Here is a 24,742-nt window from a genome sequence, read left to right on the forward strand (position 1 = left end):
TGTGAAAAATATTGACTTATATAAAATTGAAATTGAAATTGAAATTGAAATTGAAATTGAAATTGAAATTCATTTTTTTATTATTTTCTCTTTTTTTTATTATTTTTTTTAATTAATTAATTTTTTTTTTATAATTGTCATCTCATCATTTGGCGAAACTCATGAAACCCTAATTCCCCTTTCCCTTCCAAATCGAACGCCCGAATCATCGCGGCGCACTCATCGTACGATTTCGGATCCCCCAGTTTCCCCAGAACCCGCTGGAGCCCCGCCGCCGTGATCCGACCCGACCCGCTCTCCATCTCAAACACCCCAAACGCCGCCCTCAGATCCTCCTCCCTATCTCCGCCGCCGTCCTCCTCCACCATCAGCCGCACGAAATCTTCGAAATCGAGAAAATCGTCGCTATCCCCGTCGAGGTACTCAATTATCGCCTGAGCATCCTCGAACGACATGTACTCCCCAACCGACGCGAAGTACGATCGGATCTCCAGCGCCGAGATCTTCCCGTCCCCGTCGGAGTCGAAGCGGCGGAACACCTCCCGCAGCTCCTCCTCCCGCGGCGGCGCGACGGTTGACGCCGATTTGGGGGACCCGGACCCGGACCCGGAACCGGAGGAGGTCGACTTGGATTTCGGCCTGCGGCGGAGCAACTTCTTCGGAGAAAATGAACAGAAATGTTCGACGGATTGAATTAGAGATTTCATTGATGATTAATTAATTGTAGAGATAATTTACAGAGTGAGTTTTGTAATTAGAGATGGAGATGGAGATAGAGATTGTGAGTGAAGTATTTGTAGTGTGGAGATGGACGATGATGGCGGGAAATTTCTGAGAAATTACGTGAGGAGGAAACTGCATGGAAATTTCACCGGGGCGCAAAACGACGACGTTTCCTGGCAGCCTTTTTGCATCTTCTTATGAAATACTCTTAGAATTACTACTGTTCTATTTTGGCGTAGGCAACCTTCTTTTTTTTTTTTTTTCTCAAAAATTTTATTATATACTTCGGGTGTGTTTGTTTCTGGGTTTGGGTTTTTGGATTTGGATTTTTTTGAATAATAAAAAATTGAATTTGAATAGTTGGTTGACGTGATATAAATAAATATTTATGAGATATTTTGAATGTAAAATAAATTTATAGTATAATATAACAAAAATTGAATTTGAATAGTTGGTTGACGTGATATAAATAAATATTTATGAGATATTTTAAATGTAAAATAAATTTATAGTATAATATAAAAAAAATACTTGTTTAATATGATATTTTTTTTTAGAGAAAAAAGAATTTGAATAGTAATACAACCTTCATCTATCAATTTAAAAGATATACTCCCTCGGCCATATTTACTTTTGTTTGAGTTTTAAATATTGATTATTATATCAAAATATAGTACAAATTAAGGAAAAATGACAAAAAAAACTTCTACTAGTGTCTTATAATACCAATATAATGATATTTATACAAAAATACAATTATAAAGATATTTCTAATGTTAAGTACACAAAAGATAAATATGACTCTTGAAGACGGACGTAGAGAGTACATTTTGTCATTTTTATCTGTTTATCTAAGGCTTCTCAAATGCCTTCAAATGTTCGGTAGCCGCTTCAACAGGCATGGTATTTAGATCGCATACCTGTTCGATCTTGGTTATAACCTGATAATATATATTATTCACAGTATTGAATAGTTTCTTTATCACGTTGTATTCAGGGATGATTTTGACTTTCGAAGGGCTCGAGACAAAAAAATTAATAATAATAAAGACCCCTAGATTGTATATAATATTTGTATTTATAATAAAATAAATTATTTTTCTAATATTTTTAGACGGAAAATAGTACTTCCTTCGTCCCAATACAATAGTCATGTTTACCATTTTTGTTCGTTCCAAAACAATAGTCTCATTTTCATAAATAACCATATTACTGTAAAACTACTGTTACTTTTTCATTATTATTACACAATTGCCATTATTTTTTATACTAATACACTCATGAGGGCAACAGAGTCTTTTATTCGTACTTTTTTATCCACTGTCAATACAATATCAATATTCTTTAAATCTCGTATAAAAAATAACTCATACTATAATTTTGAGACGGAAAGAGTGTTAAAAAGCTTTTCTAAATTTTTGAAACATCAAGAATTTAAATACAAGACCTCATTATTATAAATTCACTCCTACACCACTAAACTACATTATTTTATACATATATAATATAAATATATAACGACTTCTCTATTCACTCTATATCTATTGTGTTTGGTTTACATTTCAAAAAACAAGTAAACATTGTTAGCGGCAAGATTTCAACAAAAATATAGTATTATTTTTTTTTACAAAATATTATATTAAAAACTATTTAAATGAAATTCAAATCAAAACCTCAATTTCAAATCTAACATACAACCTTCATAGTTATTTTAAACTAATAAGAAGGGTTGGTTAATTACTAAGGGTTTGTTCAACCTATTAACACAATATATAATATATATATATATATACTATATTCATCCACAAAAATAATAATAATAATAATAATAATTTAATACAAAATATTATTATTTATGTCGTTGATACAATTTTTCATATTTCACATAAAATATATATATTTATCCAAAAACACAAAGTGAACATGTCATACTATTATTTAACCTTAAATTTCAAAAAACTACTTATTATTATTATTATTATTATTATTATTATGAAAATTTACAACAATATTATAATTATATAAATTTACAATATAATAAAAATTTCATTTATAACCCAATTCCTTGTACAAAACACGTGTAATTAGAAACGAATCAAATAATCTCATTTAATACAGTATATACTTTTATTAAACAAATCTTATTTACTTCAAAATCACACACTACACCATCATAATATATATTTCATATGTTTTCATAATCAAATTATGCATATAAAGTTATATATATACATATATATAAACCCTATATATATATCGTTGCTTTGTATCCTTAATATAAAAATAATAGTCGTGTTTAATCTAATTTAAAAAACAAGAATAGAAGTTAATATGAGCAACAAATCAAGCTTCGTAATCGTGTTCTTAATGGTAGCGCTCGTTATCCTACCAGAATGTTCACAAGCGGATTTTGCGAGTTGCTTCAAGAAGTGTTTCAAAGATTGCAGCGACGGGAAAATGAATCCCGGGTGTGCTCTCAGGTGCAATAATAAGTGTTCGGGTCAGAATAAAAAAGAGGAAACAAAGAATATGAATTTAGTCGGATGAAGGAATTTCTTGTGTGAATCAAAATAATGGAAATATGTTTCCTTATATCGTCCTATATATCGAATAACAGTTTCTTTGATTTTATAATATATTGCAAAATAGTATCTATGAGGCCGCTAAAAATAATAATATATTTCTATTCGATTGTTGTTAATCATATATAACTAATAAATCTTTCCTAATTTTTAACCAATCGAATCAATCTCTCTCTCAAGTCAAAAAAAAAAAAAATCACTTCTCCTTATATTAAGGTTTGTTTGGTTGTAGTTGAATTTTTATTGAAATATTATTTTGATTTGATATTTTGTAAGAAATAATAATATATTTTTATTTAACATTATACAGGTTGAATATAGCGTTGATTTGGATTACATCCTATTTAAATAAAAAATTAGGTTGGAGTACTTAGAGTTGAGTTTGGACTATATTATTGCTTAAGATTGGGAATCGAAATCTGTTATTTTGTTTTAATTTGTTCTATCCTATAAAGTATCAAATATGGTAACACCCTAATCTATAAGTAGCTTTAAATAAACATCATATACACACACGAGATAAGGCAATTTCTAACCCATCAATTGTATTTATCCAATTTTAACTCTATGCAGTTGCTACAGTAATTTTACTTTAACGATAATTCTATTTTTCACTATTATTCTTCAAATATTCAATTTTTCCTATTATTTTAAACAACTTTTTATTTTTATAATTTAAATAAAATTTTTAAAAATTTAAAAAAATAAAAATTAAATTTATAATTTAAAAAAAAATTAAAAAAAATTAAAATAATAATAATAATAATAAAGCAACCCCATTTTTTGGGTTACGCAACACCAAAATCGGCATTGCTAGCGCCATAATGGCGCTGGATTAAAGTTGCTCTTAGTTGTACCAAATAAACATTACATAAACACACATAAAAACAAGGACAAAGGAATTATTAAAAAGATACGTAAACATATGAATATATTTATCCATGCATTTTGTGTAATTAATTTATATATTTTCTATTTTTGACTATTTTTAATCATTTAAGTATATTTTTATAGATAATTTATATGTTTGTACATGTAGAATATTTTATACTCTAGAGATTATAAGTTATAACTCAAATCTTACTTTACATGAAATAAGATTTTTATTTATTAATAATTTAGAGAAAAATTCGAACCAGATATTACATGATTGATCAATATATTCTACACATGGTATATGTTTATTATAATTTCTTGTTAAATTAAATATTAACATGTTATATTTTTTAAAATCAAAAGTATAATATATTCAATAGGATCTTATTTTATAAAAAAATAAATTTTATAGCACAAATAAATAAATAAATAAAATATATATTATATATAATTAAAATAAATTGGTTTATAAAAACTAGAAGTTTTAAATGTATATTTATATAAGATGTCATATTCAAAGGCATAAAAAAAAATAAAAAAATAAAAAAAACAAAACACCAAAATTTAGAATATATTATTATTCATATAATAATCAATAAAATTTTCATTTGAAGAATAAAATACACTCACCCTTTTTTATTTGAATATATTGAAATGAGAAAGAAAAATATAATAATTTCTATTATATTTTATTTGTCCGACTTTAAGGGCTACAATTATTTTTTATTTGTTAATATTTAAATAATTTATTCAAAAATATCATTGTATTTGTATTATAAAAGACTAATAAATATATTTTTGCACTTTTCTTTTGATTTCTATGGCGTATTGATATAATAATTAATATTCAAATATCAATATGCAAAAATATTCATGACAATCTTCTTGCGGACGGAGACAGTATAATTAATTAAATTTTTTTTAATCATGTCCCATCACATGAAAAAGATGTTTTCAATATTTTTAATTTTAATTTGAGGCTACCAAAGCATATTCTTTCTATTCCATTGATGAATTTTGTCGGACTCATGACCAATTCATTCAATAGATATAAATGGTCTTACTTTATTTTAATTTTATTACTTGAATTCGAGTAATCAACACTTCTAAGAAACGTGAAAAAAAAAAAAAGGGGGATTTTTATGTTAGTCACTAAGAATTATCAAAATATTTTAAAAAATTAAAATATTGTTTCGAGTAAAATAATAGATTCAAAAGTTGCGATCATTTTGTATTTAGCCACATTTTATTAAATGAAAATGATATTTATTATCTCCCATCAAAACATTATAATTTATTAATTATAAAATAAATACATGAATTATAAATGATCCGTGGAGTTATTTTTTTATCGATGACAAGTCAGGCCGGTAATGCACAAACTTGCACAATCCGAAACTAAGTCCGAGCATTAGCTTTTGTTTAATAAAAAAAAATTAAAATTCTTTGATTAAATTCATGTGTTTCTTTTATATATATATATATATATATATGACTTATCGATTTTGAATGTGTAACAACATGATCCAAAATAATAAAATGTAACTATTATTTTTTGTGTACAAAATCACATTATATAATTAAATATATGGGGCAAGAAGATTGCCCATTTTGGTCATATCTAACCACTAACTATCAGTGTCCTAATATATTCCCCATGCCATGATTGTTTTGGCCCAACTCTAGTTAAATTATTTGACAAAATTAACCATCATTTCCACACCTAAATTGAACAAACAGTGATTTGATATTCTTTTAAAAAACTGATAAAATATTTAAAATTTACTTGTGAGATTTGATTTTCGATTTTACTATTTCAACTTTTTTTTTTTATGTATTATATTACACTAAAACTAACTTTTATATTAAAAATATTATATCAATATAAATTTATATCACATCAGATAATTTTTTCAATTCAAAATTTTACTATTTGTATCATCGCATGCATTTACCGAAGCCTTGACAGGAAAGGAAATAATAATACTAATAATAATAAGTATATAAATAAATAATACTCCAGACAAGGCAAGGCATCATATATACTACTACTACTATTATTTTCTATATAAATTATTGTGATTATATCTTCTCTAACGTGACAAGGAGCACCACTACTGAAAAGTGACGGCCCAATGAAAATCTGCCACGTGGCCCAATACTGTCGGTCGTATATGAGATGCGAATATCTCACCCACCCTTAAATCCGAGAGACCTCATCGCAGGCGATGCTCCAATTTCCTTAACGGCGAATTCTGCCATTTCCGGCGGAACTTTCCGGCAAGAACCAGCGCCGGCGATGGCGTCCTTCATAAGCTACCACCTGTCGGAGCACCCCTCAATCGTCGGTTTCCGGTGGAGCCACACCCAATCATGGGGCTCCACGTGGTCATTCCTCTTCTCCTCAATCGCCCTCTATTTATCCACCGCCGTCGTCTTCCACTGCCTCCTCCGCCTCCTCCTCCGGCACCGCCGCCCCGTGGCGGTGGGCCCACTCCCGGCCTTCCACTCCCTCGCGATGGCCCTGGTCTCCGCCACCATCTTCACCGGCATCCTGGTCTCCGCCGCCGCCGAACTCCGCGACACGCGGTGGCTGCGGCGGCGGCTGCGTACGACGCCGTTTCAGTGGCTCCTCTGCTTCCCGATCGGCACGCGCCCCTCCGGGCGCGTGTTCTTCTGGTCGTACGTCTACTACCTGTCGCGTTTCCTCCACGCGCTCCGGTCGTTCCTCGCCATTCTCCGGCGCCGGAAACTTTCCTTCTTCAAGCTCTTCAACCACTCCACCCTCATCTTCTCCTCCTTCCTCTGGCTCGAATTCTCTCAGTCCTTCCAAATCCTCGCCATTCTCCTCACCTCCCTCGTCTACGCCGTCGTCTACTCCTACCGCTTCTGGACCGCCGTCGGATTACCCGCCGCCTGCTTCCCCGTCGTCGTCAATTGCCACATCCTCCTCCTCACCGGAAATTTGCTCTGCCACGTCGGAGTCCTCTCCCTCCATTACTTCAAAGGCGGTTGCAACGGAATCGGAGCTTGGCTCCTCAATTCTGTCCTCAACGGCGCGCTCCTCTTCCTCTTCGTGAATTTTTACGTGAAGATGCGCCGCCCTGCCCTTTCCACCGCCGCGCCGCCGCCGGCCGGAAAACTCGAACCAGTCAAAGATACAACGGATATGTAACTATATGACGATAATTTATACAGATATACAATTTTTTTTTTTTTAGAGAATTTATTAGGTTTTAGATTTGTATGTATTGTGAAGCAAATTCGCTTTTAGGGTTAATTATTTAAATAACTTTCGATATATATATATATATATATATTTAAAGTGTATGTAATTCAATAATTGAGAAGCTACTCTATATTTATATTAATATCAAAATACCTCCATAACTTTTATCAATTACTTACAAAACTATTAAATTTTTTTACTTTTAAAACTATTAAAATACTATTATTTATTAATCAACTTCAAACGCCTGGACTGAAGAAGTATATATATATATATTCGTTTTCTTCAATAAAATATAATTCTCCAATTTGAAACGTGACAAGAAATGCAAACAAACATCCAAAAATTTCAATGCAAGAAAATTGTTTTCTTGTATTACATTGCATGAAATAAAGCCTCAACAAAATATGGTACAGATGCCGCAACAAAATCTACATTAAGTGCAAAATTGTATCTAACTATCAAAACTATTTTGTCAGGATTCAATGTAATGTAATGTTCTTACCAGAATTAGTGTTTCAAGGTTAGAATTAACCGACGCAATTCAGTGTTCGGATCGTTGCGACTGCGAACAGCAAGCTTTCTTCAGCTCATTGTACCTCTCAAGATCAAATCTTTTAACCTTAAACAGCCGTCCTTGCTTGGCGCTGAATCGGGTCTGAAAGTACCCCTCGAAAGAAGGTTCTTTCGCTGTTCTAAGGAAGAACCCGAAGGCTCCCATGAGATAAACCGACGTGACGAAGAAACAAACGGGTTCCATGACGTCCCATGTGAGTTCCCAGAATGTTAGTCGCATGAAGGCTGCTGTCTGGACGACAAGATAGGCTAATCCAAATCTGAGCTCCCGTTTAACTGACGCCTCTGCAGTGCGATCGATTGTAGCCTTCTGTTTGTCCAATTCTTGAAACTCCTTTATTCTGGGATCATCCACAGATGGCGAGGACACCGGGATTAATCCCTCGATGACTTTCACTACCTGTAAGAAAGAAATGGTACACAAGATTTGGGTAAAATATAGATTCACTTACCTCTATGCATTAGTATGATTCCTTAGGTTCAATTAACTTCATCACCAATCAAAACAAAAAATCGACCTCCTAACATCAATGCCTACTCGACAATTCAGACCCAAAGAATTACGAAACAAACTAGTAACAAAACCAAACAGTCGAATCCTCTGTCTTAACTATAAACATGGACAGAAATCGATACCCGACCTACAATTCACAATTCTTGAAATGATCTATCAGAAAAGAGGGCAAAGAGAGATCGAAGAACTCAATTGCTTAGACCTATACGACTCCCAAAAAGATGGAGATCCTTTTCAATGTGTCTCTACCTTAACTCAAACCAAAGAGAATAATAATCGAAACATAGAAACAAGCCCGTCATCAATTCTCTGTTAGATCACAATGTGTGTATATATATATATGTATATATATGTATAATATATGTTTGAAGGAATTTTAATTTAACAATGGAATGAAAATTCTGCAATTGATGAAAGATGAATGATCCACCCTCTAATAAAAGGTCACCATCTTGTTCTAAGAGATCTGGGGCCAAATACTTTCCTGTGGAAGAACAGAGAAACAAAAACACATAATAAAAAAAGCTCATCAGTCCTCAGTAGTCTCCAAATCAAATTCATGGGGAACAAAAATTTAAACCAGATTAAGAGTTTAGCCACTTCAATCTATGGTGATTTTGAGCTTCGTCTACGTTTTAAGGCTTCTGGTGTTATCAACAAATGATTGAATCGAATGTAGTTTAGATTGAATTCAGTTAATGGAAAATTAGGGATTGATTGCGAAGAAATAAATCCCAACCTGCTCCGGCCGGAGGAACACGACGTTCCCGAGAACAATCACTGTCCCCGATTCATCAAGTGTTGTTGCGAATTCCAGGCCTTGATCGACGCTGGAGCATTCGTTAACGCAAATCTCCATGAATTCTAGATACGTAATTGAGTCTTTCTTCATCTGCCTCAGATTCGATTTCACCTTTTCCAACTGCGACAGGCGTAGAATCTTCTTCGCATCCGCCACCGTTACTTTCCCAGCCATCGATGCCTCCGCCGCCGCAGGCGGATTCAACCGTCGATTCCTCTCACCATCCATTTCTCGAAGCTTCTCCAGTAACTTCTCCCCGGTAGGGACGAACCCTAGCGCCGCGGGATTCACGGCGGCCGGCGACTGACCGCGGTGTAGAAATCGCCTTAATATCCCCTCATCTCCGGGATCCGGCGCGCGTACGTGATTCAATGCGGCGGATCCGACCACCGTCCGCGGCGACGATGTACGGCAGTTTGTTAATGTACGGCTATTGATCCTCGACATAGTATTGAGGCGATGGGCCAAGGATTTCCTCAACAGCGCCATTGCGGAAGTACAACAACGCAGATCAAGAAATTAGGGTTTAATCTCTCCGAATTGATTGAGAAATTGTGGAAGACGGTTGGTGAAGGCCTCTCTCATTTGTAGGGTTCCAAAAACGGACCAAGAACAAATATTCCGATAAAAAAATATATATTAATAATTACTGTTAATTTAAATATACCAAAATTAGAAGTGGGCCCCAAGGCCGGTTTGAATAAGGCCTAAAATTTGGAAGATGTTTATTTCTAAGGGCGTAAATACGTCGTCGTTTTGTGGTCAGTTTCCAGCCTTCCCGGAACGGTCTTCGTACGTGTGCCACGTGGTTGGATGAAATGGACCGGTTCCTACTGCTGAATTGCACTGTTGTTGAACGAGATAAATATATATTTATTTATAGTCATTTTTTAAAAAATATAATATATATAAATATATATATTTATCAAATATCATATAATAATATGTTTAAACGGAGATATATATTTTTAATTTTAAATTTATTTCAATATAGTATAAAAAAAATAAAAATTATGGAATGATAGAATTTGATAAATATAAATAAGTGTTGAATATGATAATTTTAATAGGAGAAAAAATTTTATACAGTATGAAAAATTTAGGTAAGGTTGATTTTACTTGTAGGATAAATGAATTTTTTTTTTAATAAGTTTGAATAATTTATTAAATTATTTAATATTTAAATTTGTTAAAAAAATAAATAGTCGGATAGAATCAAAATTTGTTAGAATGAAATATAGTTACATGGAACTCGGTTCTTAAAAATAAATCCAAATTATAAAAAGCTCATCTTAATTGCAATCATCATACTCCAAGATAATAATAATAATAATAATAATAATAATAATAAAATTGTATATTATTCTAAAATAGCATGGATTTGTTCACTTAAGTGTTTTTTAATTGAACAAATTCCTTATAAATATTACTATAAAAATATAATATACAAACAATAATAAAATATATATTATTCATTAAAAAAATCAATAATTTAATAAAAAATATTATTTTTATATAATCAAAACAATTTTTTATATTTAATATAAAAAATATATTCCTTAACAAAAATACAAAATGAACAACCTCAATACTATATTTAAAAATATATATATATATATATAGAGACAACGGTCTTCTTAAGTATTTTTCTATGCTTTAAAGATATTTTTATATTTTGGAATTAAAAGTTATTGAACAACGAAGGTTAACAAGAGGAAAATCGAATGACTAAATTATATTAGATTAATTTAGTCATTATTATTATTAGATGATGTTAATAATTGTCTCATCTAAAATATTAAGCTTGACCGAATACGTTGTCATATATTTATTTATCTACATATGAGAGTCATACGACTTTAATACCATATTAGATGATACTATTGATCATCTCACCTAAAAATTTAAAATTAAAAGATAAGCACCATATATTTATTTATGATGCGATGAGAATGAATGGATTGAAGATGAAATTAGAGAATTAGGGTTTCGTTCTTTGCGGGTTTATACTCGATGAGTTGGGATTGCGGATCCCGTGCTTGCCCAATCAAATCGGTATGGTGCTGATTTGATTAGGTCAACATATCACATAAACGTATAATTAGCATATATTATATATACTATCATAGCATATTTATGATACAATATATATTATGTTGTAACTCAATATATAATATCTTATAATACAACATATATTATGTTATACAAAAATATATGTCGTATGTCTTTATGTGATATGTTGACCTGATCAAATTAACACCATGTTGATTTTAATAGTCAGTTGATAGGCCAGCACCAAATTTGCGTCCATGATTAGATGTTAGTAATGTAGTGCTTGTATTTAAATAAATTCTTGATTAAATGTTAATGTGCTATTTGTGTTTATATGCATATTATTATTCGAATATTTTGAATAAATATTAATAATATGTTGCCTATATTTATAAATGTATATTAAATATTAATGATATGTTATGCATATATAATATTGCGGTTAAATTTTCTACCTTAATTTACTAATTGGTGGCTGAATGATGTTAATCACATGTTATTTGTATTTATATATATTAGTAATAGTGTGATAAAATAAATAAAATTATGTAAAGTAAAATAATTAAGATAATCAACAACTAAAAAGGGAGATCTGCAACATAAAGAAAATATTATTAAGAGAGGAGAAAATATTGTGTATATAAAAATGATATATGTTGAAGGCTAACAAATAAAGAATAAACAACATACAAAAGGCTCTAGTTGTGGCACTTTACTCATAAAGTTAAAATAATTTCACTTAATTCAAATAGTGTCTCAATAATTCAAAATTTTGGCAAACAAAACAAAAAGTTAAGAACTATGGTGTATATAGACTTAGATGCTTTAAAAAAATGTAGAAATACTACAACAAAAAAACATGTATCGTATAAAAAATATATGAAATATTTCAAAATTTTTACTATTCAAATCACAACTTAAAATCCAATCCCCAGACAAATACACCCTCAGAAAGTTTCACTATACTAATTTGAGGTCATCAATGTCATGTTGAAATTGTCAATTTATGATTATTGTGATCAAAATCTATAACATTATGACTATTATATGTTATATCATGATAATATTGTAATATTTACCTCTAAGACTATTAATGTCATATTTTAAAATTCAAAATCATATCTATGTTCAAATCATTGGATCCATATTCAAGTTTCATTGACTTAGGTTTAGAATAAGTAAGTAGCTATCTTTTGTGTATATTTATACATAAATATATATAGTTAAATATCATATGTTCATTTGAGCTATACAAATGAACAAATTTTAGTTTCATCAAATCAAGTTCAAGCTTCAAATTTCAAGTCTATGATTACAATTCGGTTTAACTTTGTGCCTAAGATAAAGTTAATTCTATTCTCGTTCAAATTTTCAAAAACATTTTATATTTCATAGTATTATGAATGTTCGGGAATTAAAAATCTTCACAAAATTCAGTAAACCACAATTCTACTTCAATTATCAAACATTCTCGAGTTTTTATAATTCGTCTTATCCTTTTATTCCACCAAATATTTATCCATCAAATTTTCAATTATTTGAAATTTCACCATATCTTACACCGCCTTGTTCAATGCAAAATATACATACTAAAGACATTCGTAAATTTTGTACGTAAACTTATGATGCGCAAGTCGATAATCCAACCAAGGAGACTGAAGAAAAAAAAATCATAAGTTCTACTTCTTGTTAGTGAATAGCATAATGCAAACAACGCTGTTTTTTCAAGTACTAATAAAAATATTTCGCTTTTTAGAAGAGAATATCTCATTCTAATTAAATACTATATGAAAAATAAATTGGATGCAAGTATGCAAAGTGATAAAACATATATTATTCTATATTTTTATAGATAAATTATAGAAAATATAATTAATATTTTAGATAGATTTATACTTATTTTTAACATATTATTAATTGGTGCAAGAGAATTGAGTGATTTATACGCTCATACCAAATGTTCGGTCAAAGAATTATTAAAGTGTTTGATTTAAGCGTGCGGGCCAATGAAAGTCGTGATTTAAAAGGATAGATGCGTGATTATAGTCGTGAAAATGGAAATGAGTAATCGAGGAGCGATTAAGGAGTCAATTGAAAGTTTGATCGTCTATAAAAGGGAGATCAAGGCCTTGGATGAGATATCACGATTTACACATACATTTCATATCTTGAGGACTTGGAAGCAATAGAACGAAAAAGGGCGCCGGAAGATCGTCATTATCAGTAGCTAGTTTCTCTTGTTCTAGTTCAAGGTAAACTTTAGATTTTAGATTTGAATTTGCGAGATTATATTTTGATTTAAATTGAATATTGTTTATTGAATTGGTATTTCTGCAATTTTTGTGATTCATGTCTACAATTGTTTTATTTAATCTTTTTATCGCGGCCGAATTCTATATTGGTTTAACAATTGTGTGTCAATCGAACTTTTGCCTCTGTAATTGTGAACTTGTTTGATAAAATCGTAAATAAGTTGACAAGTTTTGCCTAGAAATTGCATGATTAAATAATTTAATCGTTTCGTAATTGATTAAATATTTGAATTGGATTTTTCTGGTGTTGTTTTCAATTGAAGAAATTAATTTATGATCGTACGTACATTATTTCTTTGATTAGAAATGTGGTCAATCGGTCGCACAATTGCCGCCAATAAAGTAAGAAAAAATTGACTGTTATGCTCGTATCTAATGCCTATAACTAATTTATCAATTACAAAGAAATTCAAATTAATGTAAAATTTATTGGCAAAAAATATTTAGTTAAGATATGTCAAAATTTGTTGATTTTTATGAGTATGCTAATAAAAAAAAAAGACAAGATTGAGTAGTCTATTGACGATGTTTTAAATAAGACATAAAATATATTCTATTGGTAAGTTTTCATATATCAGCTCATGACATAAGTTAAAACATGAACTAAAATAACATGTAAAAATACATGTAAAAATTATTGTACTACTAATACCATTTGTAGAACATCTTATTTATAATAGTGGTGATTTGAAAAATACCAAAATCAACAAAAATGAGGGATATTTATCAAGTTTCAATTCTTCAAAAAAAAAAAAAAAAAAAAAGGAGTGAAAAGCCCAAATTGCAAAAAATTATAGTATATTTGGGCCACATTGCTACTATGGGAGAAATAAAACTTAAGAAATGATTAGTCTTATCCAAGTAATTAAAAATAATAATAATAATTTTTACAAATAAAATATTAAAATATTGTTGCAATAGGTGAAAATTTGAATTCTGACGAAAAAAAAAATAAAAATCTAACGATCAATTTACTTACTAATCATGCTTGTTGATTCTAATATGATATTATCCATGTCATTATGTTTGTTATATTTTACTATCGATGTTATTATTTATATTATTTTTAAATTTATTCAAATTTCCATTACATATTTAGTAATTATATATATTAATGCTGCATGATCATAAACTTAAATAGTTAATCATTCTCTAGTTTTTCCACATGTTCATAGAAGATCTAACTTATACAACTCAAAAATTATTCGATTGTCCTATATCTTTTGAATCGAAGTCCACCCAAGAGTGTAAAGAATACAACACCACAAAGAAGCAAAAAAAAAAAAAAAAAAATGATATTCGTTATTCTAAGAGAAGCAGTAGTCGTCTACATTATGAAAGCAAGAAATAAATTTTCCGGGAAAAATATCCGGGGGGTCGGGGTTGGAGAACTTCCATAACTCCCCCGACCTCTACTTTAAACCCGGCGGGAATGGGAAAACAAATATCAGTACAAGAATTACCTATCAACGCATAAACGGAACTAAGCGTCGCATCTCTGTTCCATTTCCGTTGGATAAGTAGAATATCTTTTTCCAATTTTCTTCCGTGAATGCTTCTCGTTTCATCACTCGTTGCCTGCAACCAACCAACCAACCATTCAAACAATTCGAAAATGGTGATGATATGTCATAAAGTTGAAGTGTACCTGAGATAGTAGTGGCAGACAGTCTCGGCTTCATCTAAATTGTAGCGAGGGAGATACACTCGGGCGTCAACAGGAACATCCGGCAATTCTTGCCGCAATTTCCCTACAGCAGTTGAGTGGGAAAAAGCCCCCACCATCATATTGTCGTGCATCATTGACCTAAATGCATTAACCTACAAAAATCGAGAATCATATTTGACAATACAATTAGCATCATCATGCCCAATACCTAAAGCAGCAAAGCAAAATCAAAATGATAAACATGATATAACACTACTCAAGGATAAAGAATTAATAAAATTAACAGTTGTGGGCAACTCCAACAATTCACAATGTCGATTAAATTAACAGTATCTAAACTTAAAGTTTGCTCCTCTCCTAGTTAACTCCATCGGTTGTGTTATTTTGAGGGTTTTACCACAGATTTTTACTATTCAGATTCTTTTTTCTCTTCAAAAGCATCACATCAAACACTTACTCTTCTTTTTTTATATTAAAAATTTATTTTACATTCAAAACATCACATCAACCTCTATTTATATCACATCAAACAACTATTCAAATTCAACTTTTTGCTATTCAAAAATCCAAACCCACAATCAAATACACCCTAAGAATTTATTTTCAGTTATCTAGGTGTAATTATCTCCTAGATTAGTCAATTCCTAAATGAGCTGTCTTATTAGCTTCCGTAATTATCCCTAGATTCGTTCTATCATTGATTTCTAGATTAGCTTCTTCACTTGCTCCTACATAATCCCTAATTATCTTCTCGATTAGTTCGTGTTGTAATTAACTGGCTATCATTTACTCTATACATACTTAGTGCATCAATAAGAATCCTGATTCGTGGTATTTTCTCAATATTTTCTTTAGTTCAGTATGCATATCGTCATATACTAATCAGAAATGAAAAATAAATAAAATCAAATGTTCCTAAATTCTATTCTATGAGAAATTTGTTTCTCATTTCTAACTTTAAGAAATATATGAGCACTCTTACACGCATTAAAAGAACAATGACGTAATAAACTCAAATTCTTTGAGCCACAATAAAATTCATCACAGCTCACCGTAGCAACTTCTCTTGCATGAATGGGTTTGCAAGACCGAACGGTTACTGGTTCCTCAAATCCAGCGAATGTAAACCAGCTGTTATACTATCCAGATGTAGCAAAAATTGATTAATCAGATAAAATAAAAATGGATTTTAACAAGTAAATATCAACGAACAGGTAAATACTAAATAATAATCACTCACTTGATCAATCGCAAGAAGGACCGGGATCCTTGTCACCTTTGACAATTCCTCTCTCAATCGAACTACCACTCCAACAGCAGCATATGTGTTACTGACTCCAGCTTCAACAAGCTGGCAGAGTGTCATCCTTTCGGAAATTGGCATGTTATCAATACCCTTTGGCGGCCCAACACCAGCACCCTCACCCAATGGTATAGGATCATGTATATTGCATTCTAGCCCTTGCAAGCAAGGTTTGTTATACCTCAAAAAATCCTAAATTCAACAACCAAAAGAAGGTACAAATTCAAAAAAATTTGATGGAAAGTGCTTGTCAACATTATAAGTACGACTATAGAATTGGTAGCAACAAAAAGGCAGTTTGGACTTTGGAGGATGATAAACCATACAGGAGCAAGATATGTTCTAAGAAATTACGACAAAATGTAAGCATTTCTATCGAAAGAAGAATGAAATCCTTACACGCAAAATGTTCGCCGCCTGCACAGGTGTATCCCATAGACCAGTCTGAGGATTTTTATAGAATAGCCCACCATGTGTCCAGTCTCGACCTTTGGGGACATATAGCACTAGCCATCCTTCCTTGCGAGCCCAATGAACAAGCATTGCAAGTGCTATACTTTTCCCACAACTCACAGGACCATCGAGTATAATTTGCTTCCTGGCTTTGGGATCTGAAAGTAGGACCATTATTAATCATGTATATTAATCAAGATGTAAGCATGTAATATAATGAATATTCCTTTACAATATGAGAGAACAAGAGCACTTCAAAATAAAACATAACTAACTTCTTGGTTGGATAAAGCTTAATAATTTATAACCCAAAAAGCTATCAAAAGGCAAACAATAGTTAATGATTCATATTAGTAACGGGCTATGATCTAGCATGCAAAACATAAAATCATTATTTAGAGCTTTGCCACTGAGCCAAAAGGCGATGCAAACTATTGAGTGTTTCAGTCGGAACTTATATAATTTATGTGTAAGTCAAATTACAAAAACAAACTCTAAGGATGTGTTCATTTGTAAAACTTTCTCCAATTTTTTACTATTCATAAAAAAAAAATTCTCTCCAAGAACATCAAATAAAACACCTAATTTTCACTTTCTATATTATACTAAAAAGTAATTTTACATTCAAAACATCACATCAATACCTATTTATATCACATCATACAACTATTCGAATTCCAAATTTTTACTATTCAAATCCCAAACCAAAATTCAATCTCCCAACAAACACACCCTAAACCAAATTTGTCCTTGTCATAACAGTAAATTCCTGCAGTTGATCAAGAAGCAAATATTCTACCCCGCCAAAAATCAATATTTACGACAACATGGTTACAAAGTAGGTTTAGAGGTGAACCTTTGGAATTAGCTATATTTGAAGGATCAGCAACTTTTCTGAAATTATCTCGGAGATCAATGAAACATTGTCTCACCAGCAAGGCACTCCTGCAAGATTCTTCAAATTCCGTGAGCATCCCCACTGGTATGCCCTCCGGAAACACCTCTTTTAGCTCTTCCATGCTACAAATAAATCCCAAAAATACCTCCATCAATCATAATTAACTATTCAACGTCCACATACATAGCGAGTGATCTTCAAACACATACCGACTAGATTACAAACCAAGATCATATGCTTAAACTTCCATCCTCTGACATCTTTTCACCAATCATTCATTAGCAGCTACTAAAGTAGGGAAAATTGCTTTCGGAAAATAATTCTAGAAAAACTGATTCTGTGAAATTGTAAAAGCCAAGTGCCACACTATCATGTTTCTTCGATCCACTGATTTATATCTGCACATCTAACAGTAACTATTACACAATACCGAAAGACAACATAAGCATCTCTTACTAATATTTCATTCAACAAAGCCTATGTTTGCTTTTTTTTTTTCCTCTTCTGATTCATATAAAAACGCAACTAGAAACCCAAAGCATGTAAAGATTCAAAATTTATTATTATTCACTAACTTAATGTTCAATAATTAGTAATATTAAAAAATCAAAATCAAAATCCAAACACTACCTCTGCACATACATATCAAAACACAGACACAAAATTGACCACAATCACATCTAAAACTATCATCTAATCCATTCACTACCACCTATACACTATCAAATCATCTGATCTATTTACAACTTTAAACATATAAATGCAAGAAAACTCATCATTTAAAAACACAAATAGTATGCATCCGGAAGTACACTAAAAGAACATTAAAAGAACATTATTTCCATCACTCTAAAACCAACAAAGCGTTCAATCAATCGCCTCGACAATTGATTGATATTTCTGCTGAAAAAAGAAGAATTGTATACCTGAATTTGAAGTAAGTGTTGACATTCTCATTTGTAAGCAAGGACAGGGAAGAAGCAGAGGTAAAAAGGGGGCGGCCATTAGGTCCAACGTCAAGAGCTGGATTCTTCTCATCCTCAGCCAACTGGCGGCGGCGGAGCTGCGCCTCTTCTTTGGCCAAAAACTCCGGGGTCGCCGCCTGCATTTCTTCCCTCGGATCGAATTTCTGCGGTGGTTTCTTTCCTTTGGGAGGGACCGGCGGCTTTGGAGCTTTCGCAGCCAGACCCCGGCGAAAGGAGATATGCAAGTGTGGCGGCACGGCGGCGGTTGATCGGAGGAGCGATCGGAGTATCATTTTTAGGGATTTCGACTTTGGGATTTTACCAATGGGAAAGAAAAAGGGTTTTAGGTTATTATTATAAATTAATATTCTTTTTCTTCGAAAGAAAAAAAAAATGGCTTCGTACTGCACTAGCACAAATCAATTTCCATTTTATTTATTTTCGCAACTGGAAATGTTCTTTTTATTCCGTCGAAAGTCTGAAACGGCGGCGACAGCTACCGGCGACCACCGGTAGAAGACAATGCGAAAGGAAACGAAAAGAGATGAAAAAAATGTTATAAACATACTCGATGTCCCTGACAAAATGGAAGCACCGGAGTAGAGGGAGAGGGAAAATGAAGAAAGAAAGAGGCAAATAAAATAAAATAACTCACCGGATATTTCAGCGGGCCGCGGCGGCAGCGGAGGCGGAGGCGGAGGCGGAGGTGGGGAAGGCGGCGGCGCAGGGCGTGGATTGTGTTGTGGGTTTAGGGTTTGTGTCCTTTCCACTCTCTCTCGTCTCTCCGCGTCCACGTCAGCTTCTTTCTTTCAAGTAACCCCAATTAAATTTTACAATTACATTAAACATCTCTGAAATCTCTATGGTTGTGTTATTTTTGGATTTTACAGGTTTTTATTATTTATTTTTATTTTAAAAAATCAAATTGAATAATTATTTTTCTTCTTTTATATTCGCTCTGCATTTTAAGAATCTATCTATTTTTTTTTCTACTAATAATTAAAAATATTTTTACAATTTAAAATATATTATAAAAATATCATTATTTTTATATAACATAATACTAATAAACATATTTTAATCTTTTCTACTCCATTCGTACCATTCCTCCAATATAATACTAATATTCATGTGCAAAAAACAAACCCATATATTTTAGTTTTTACTATACTACAAATTATTTTAGTTTCAAAACATCTCATCATCATCTATTTATATCATATCAAACAACTATTCAAATTCAAGTTTTTCCTATTAAAAATCAAAACCCCAAAACTCAAATCCATAAACAAGCACACATATTTTTTCACATTATTAAATATTACATATATTTTTTAAAAAAAAAATTATACTCCCTCTCTCCCGAATACGATATACACGTTGCCGTTTCTGTCGGTCCCATGTACCATGTCACTTTCCTTTTTTGAAAAATATTACACACTTTCATCTCATTTTAAATTTTTTAATATTATTTTTTTTAATTTTAATTAAACTAATTAGTTATTTTAATCTTAATTTATAATTAAACTAATACATTCTTAATTATCTACTAATTACATCTCTCCTAAGATAAAATAAAGTAGAACAGTGTATCTGGGACGAAGGGAGTATTTATTTATCGTATTTTATTCTTATAATATTCAATAAAAAATATTTTATGTATCACACCTCCATGATAATTAAAATTAAAAATTCAAATCCAATAACAAAATACATACATACTATAATTTTTTTATTAAATTTATTTATTTTAAAATATATTTAATAAAATATAAATTAATTTAATTAAATTTTCAACCACTTATTTAAAACCCATTTATTCATATATATATATATATATATTTAAAATTTCACTTATATTTCTTCCACAAGGAGGTGTTCGCCGTAGGAAACAAATAGTTTTTACTTTCAAAATATTAACAACAATGTTCACATAAAAAATATATATATATATTATTATAATTTATTATTATTAATTTACTAATTTGCATTACTTAAATAATAGCACTCGAAACAATAAAAATAAAAATAAAAAAAAAAACTATTTATTGCAAGACAGAGAAAGTAATGTCATGACTTACTATTATTAATTTAGTAATCTTCACTGTTTAAATCACGTAAAACCAGTACAAATGGGTAACTCAAAACTCAAATACCAACCAAACATTATATCCAAATATTTTTTCCATTCAAACAATAAAATATCAAAACATTCTTTCAATTTCAAAGTATCAGTACAATACTATTACTTTTAAATTCAAAACATTGTAAAAAAAATCCTGTTTCCATTGCCTCAACCAATCGGGTCTAGTTTGCAGGTATTAGTTCGGCCGGATTTACTACAGATTCCGACGTCATAAGTAAATAAAATAAAGAAAAAGACAAAAACAAAAAACATCCAAATACTCCAAAACAACCCCAAATCACAATCATAACAGTTCAATTCAAAATATGTGAATCCAAAATCAATCACAAATCCACAAACAACTCAAAACAGATGCAAAATTATAAACACAATCAATGGCCAACTATAGCTGACTCTCTGTAACATCTCTATTGCACAACAAGAATAAGATCATCAGTTACACACCACATATGTAAGAACTATATATATATATATATCTAATAAGCTTAGATAAGCAAGAATCCATATACATCAATGGCAAGATCTTATAACTTACTAAGTGCAGACAATTAAACAGTCAGTAAGCATCAAGGGAACATACCAAATTCCTGATTCGACCCGTTTGGATGATTGATTATACTCATCAACACAGCATTCCTAGCCCTGGCGATTTCTCGAGTGCATTTATCTGCATACTCATTCAATTCACGGACAGTATTCACAAATCCATCCACCTTCCTTTGAATCTCCTCCATTGCAATCACCACAGCCTGATCCTCCATTGTTGCAGCTTCAGCATTCGCCAACAACTCCTCAATCTTGATCTGGAAATTGTCCACTAGCACCCTTATGGTCTCCAGATCATTGATGATGATGAAATTCTTAAGCTGCATTGTAGTTATGACCTTCCCCTGTCCCTTCAATTCCCTCTCAGATTTCTTCCAGATAGAGTCGAGCCATCTTCCGATTGAAGTTAAGGGCATGGAGGCAGCCGCGGCGACTGCTGCCACTACAGGGGAGGCGTGGAGAGCTGCTGCTAACACAGAGCATATCAGAACTGTGGCGAATGTGGAGACGAATATCACATAGGAAACCTTCCGCCATGCCTTGAGTTTCCCCAGTTTGTTGTCCAGCTTCTTCTTCTCCGATTGAAGCCTCGCCAGAATTGAATATTGCTTTGTGCGAGCGGAATTGAAAACATTGAAGAATTCCTGCGAAAATGGAGCCTCCGCAGTGCGGAAAATGTTCAGTTCCTCCAATGTTTTTGAATAATTCCTCGAAGAACCTTCTGGAAGCGGCGCGTGGTGTTCTTCCTTGAATTTCCGGAGAGCTACATTGATAATCGACTCGATATGGCCGGCGCGTTTGAGGCAAACGCCGAGTGCATTGCAGAAATCCATGGTTAATAGACTGTTGTCGAAGTAGTCGTCAACGAGATCGGAGAGCTCTGGATTTTTCAGAATATCGTCTTTGTTTCTGAGAATGATCTTCGCGACTTCATGATTCATTTCGAGGAGCGATTCGGTGACTTCTCGGAGCGAATTGAGGGAGAGGGAGCGCATCTCGAGGTCGACGGCGATGGAGTTTATGGCGCGGCTTGTGCGCGCTTGTAGAGTCGATTCAAACGTCTGTAGCTCAGGATCGGACCTCGATTCGTCTTCGTACGAGCTCAAATCGGCCTCGGAGGGGTTTATCTGCGCGTCGGAGCCGACATTGGAATCGGCGCCCAAATTGGTGCTAGGGACGGTACCCTCAGGTCGCTCCGCCGCGAGAGGCGGCGGCGGAGGAGGAGGAGGAGGAGGAGGAGGCTGGTGGCTTCTGCTATTGCTCCGGTGAGGAGGCGCCTTGCTCATGAGGTTGCCCATTTCACGGCGGCGATTGGCTTCGAGGGTGAGTTCTGAGCGAGAATATATAGTAGACGACAGTAGCCTGGTCTTCCGACCGGAGTTGAATTCTCGGAAGGTACAGGGACTTCCGCTCCAGAAAACCCATCATCTAAGATCTCTAAAAAAAAATCAACGGCGAAGATTGATCTGGGAATTGCACGGAAGCTTCCATTTGCGTGTCGGTATCGCTCCATTAATGAATATTAGTATCTAAATTTATTTTCACAACTAACAGAATATAAAATTAATTGCAACTAATAACATGTGGAAATAAAAGTTTTGGGAACATTTTAAAATTAAGTAAAAAAATTGACTTTACTATAAGAAGTATTTAATATTATATATTTTTTAAAATATTCTTTTTGATTACTAATATTAAAATTTTTAAAAAATATTTAATTTTTATTTTGTAATAAATAAAATATCATCTTTTTATATATATATATACGTTTAGTATAAAAAAGTAATTAAATATTAACTAGTTTTATTAAAACACATATCCAATCAATCAAGTATAATTTTTTACAACATATGTAGTAATATTTTTGTCTTGTGTTTTATTGTTTATCTTAAATTGACTTTTCATTATTTTTCGAAAATTAGTATTTTGCAAAAAATAAATATTTGTCTAATAAGAGAAAATTAAGGGTGTGTTTATTTGAGGGTTTAAATTTTGGGTTTAATATTCAATAGTAAAAATTTTGAATTAATATAATATGATATAAATTGGTATTGATACGAAGATTTGAATATAAAATAAATTTTTAATATAATAAATAAAATAAAAAATAGATGTTTTATTTAATATTTTTTTAAAAAAAATATTGATAAATAGTACAAATTTAAACATACCCTAAGTATGTGAAAATTAACATATGAAAAAAAAAAAAAAAAGTCTAAGTAAATATAACCATAGAGCTTATGCTCCTAATAAGATAGAATTACTTTATCCCACTTAATTATTGTTTATTTAAGAGATCAAAACTAAGAATAAATTAATTTAGGAACTATAATATAATAATTTTCAATTAATTCTCCCTTAATATGTCGGATTTAATTGTATTTAAGTTAATTTTTATGCTAATAGACTATAAGATTAAGAATATTTAAGGTAAATTAGTAATAACATGTAATAATTCATTAAATTAAATATCATATTATTTTATTTAAGACGTGTAAGTTTCTGTGTTTATTTAAAAAATTCAGTATAACGATGATAACACATAGCAAAGAGACAATCAACACACTATATAAATATAAACAACATGTGCTATATTAAGGGGGTATTTGAGAAACAACGTTTTATTTAACATCTTTTAGCTGTTTGACCGGTTAAAAAACTAATTTAGGTGTTTGGTATATTAGCTTTTTAAAAGAGTTTTTTGGACCCAAAAAACTAATTTCTGAAAAGCTCATCTACCCAGCGTTTTGAAAGAGTTTTTTCATTTTAATTTTGCTTATTCCTTATTTACCCTTAAAACTTAATTATTATTTTTTACATATAAATATATTTTTATAGCAGTATTTATTAATTATTTTTAATATATTTAATTTATTAAATTATATTTTTATTTTTTTTTGTAAATTTAAAATAATTACTATTATTAATTATTAGATATAAATTATTTTATTTATAAAATATATAATTTAAAACTAAATCAAATAAAAAAATAAAGTTATTAATTTATTTATATATATTAAAATAATAATTAACATAATAAATATATATATACACGAAAGATTTATTATTTTATATTTTACATAATTTCAATAAAAA

The 24,742-nt window shown here is 31.3% G+C and overlaps 5 protein-coding genes across 7 annotated transcripts; 1 reads left to right on the forward strand and 4 right to left on the reverse strand.

Moving 5' to 3' along the window:
• Positions 1-9: 9 nt before the first annotated feature.
• On the reverse strand, positions 10-707 carry LOC127242054 (probable calcium-binding protein CML41). Its single transcript, XM_051261386.1, has one exon. It carries the CDS (start codon positions 705-707, stop codon positions 138-140), a length of 570 nt encoding a protein of 189 aa, XP_051117343.1. The 3' UTR covers positions 10-137.
• A 5,565-nt stretch (positions 708-6,272) lies between these two features.
• On the forward strand, positions 6,273-7,356 carry LOC127242263 (elongation of fatty acids protein 3-like). The gene has a single exon (XM_051261737.1). The coding sequence runs from the start codon at positions 6,361-6,363 to the stop codon at positions 7,354-7,356; it is 996 nt and encodes a 331-aa protein (XP_051117694.1). The 5' UTR covers positions 6,273-6,360.
• A 31-nt stretch (positions 7,357-7,387) lies between these two features.
• LOC127242264 (calcium uniporter protein 2, mitochondrial-like) lies at positions 7,388-9,910 on the reverse strand. The gene is made up of 2 exons (XM_051261740.1): positions 9,240-9,910; positions 7,388-8,386 (listed from the first exon to the last, which is right to left on the reverse strand). Exons 1-2 carry the CDS (start codon positions 9,789-9,791, stop codon positions 7,955-7,957), a joined length of 984 nt encoding a protein of 327 aa, XP_051117697.1. The 5' UTR covers positions 9,792-9,910; the 3' UTR covers positions 7,388-7,954.
• Positions 9,911-14,895: 4,985 nt separating this feature from the next.
• LOC127242443 (uncharacterized) lies at positions 14,896-19,763 on the reverse strand. 3 transcript variants are annotated; one of them, XM_051261989.1, is made up of 8 exons: positions 19,610-19,763; positions 18,916-19,432; positions 17,948-18,111; positions 17,038-17,249; positions 16,576-16,830; positions 16,388-16,474; positions 15,315-15,487; positions 14,896-15,244 (listed from the first exon to the last, which is right to left on the reverse strand). In XM_051261989.1, the coding sequence occupies exons 2-8, from the start codon at positions 19,245-19,247 to the stop codon at positions 15,133-15,135; spliced, it is 1,335 nt and encodes a 444-aa protein (XP_051117946.1). In that variant the 5' UTR covers positions 19,248-19,432; positions 19,610-19,763; the 3' UTR covers positions 14,896-15,132. The 3 variants fall into 3 exon arrangements, with proteins under 3 accessions (XP_051117946.1, XP_051117944.1, XP_051117943.1); XM_051261987.1 differs by having other exon boundaries at positions 18,916-19,450; XM_051261986.1 differs by having other exon boundaries at positions 14,897-15,244; positions 18,916-19,262; positions 19,610-19,762.
• Positions 19,764-21,380: 1,617 nt separating this feature from the next.
• On the reverse strand, positions 21,381-22,977 carry LOC127242493 (UPF0496 protein 1-like). The gene has a single exon (XM_051262058.1). The coding sequence runs from the start codon at positions 22,942-22,944 to the stop codon at positions 21,667-21,669; it is 1,278 nt and encodes a 425-aa protein (XP_051118015.1). The 5' UTR covers positions 22,945-22,977; the 3' UTR covers positions 21,381-21,666.
• Positions 22,978-24,742: the final 1,765 nt, after the last annotated feature.

Source organism: Andrographis paniculata, unplaced genomic scaffold (assembly GCF_009805555.1).
Source record: "Andrographis paniculata isolate CXL003 unplaced genomic scaffold, ASM980555v1 Contig86END, whole genome shotgun sequence".
Lineage (NCBI taxonomy): Eukaryota > Viridiplantae > Streptophyta > Magnoliopsida > Lamiales > Acanthaceae > Andrographis > Andrographis paniculata.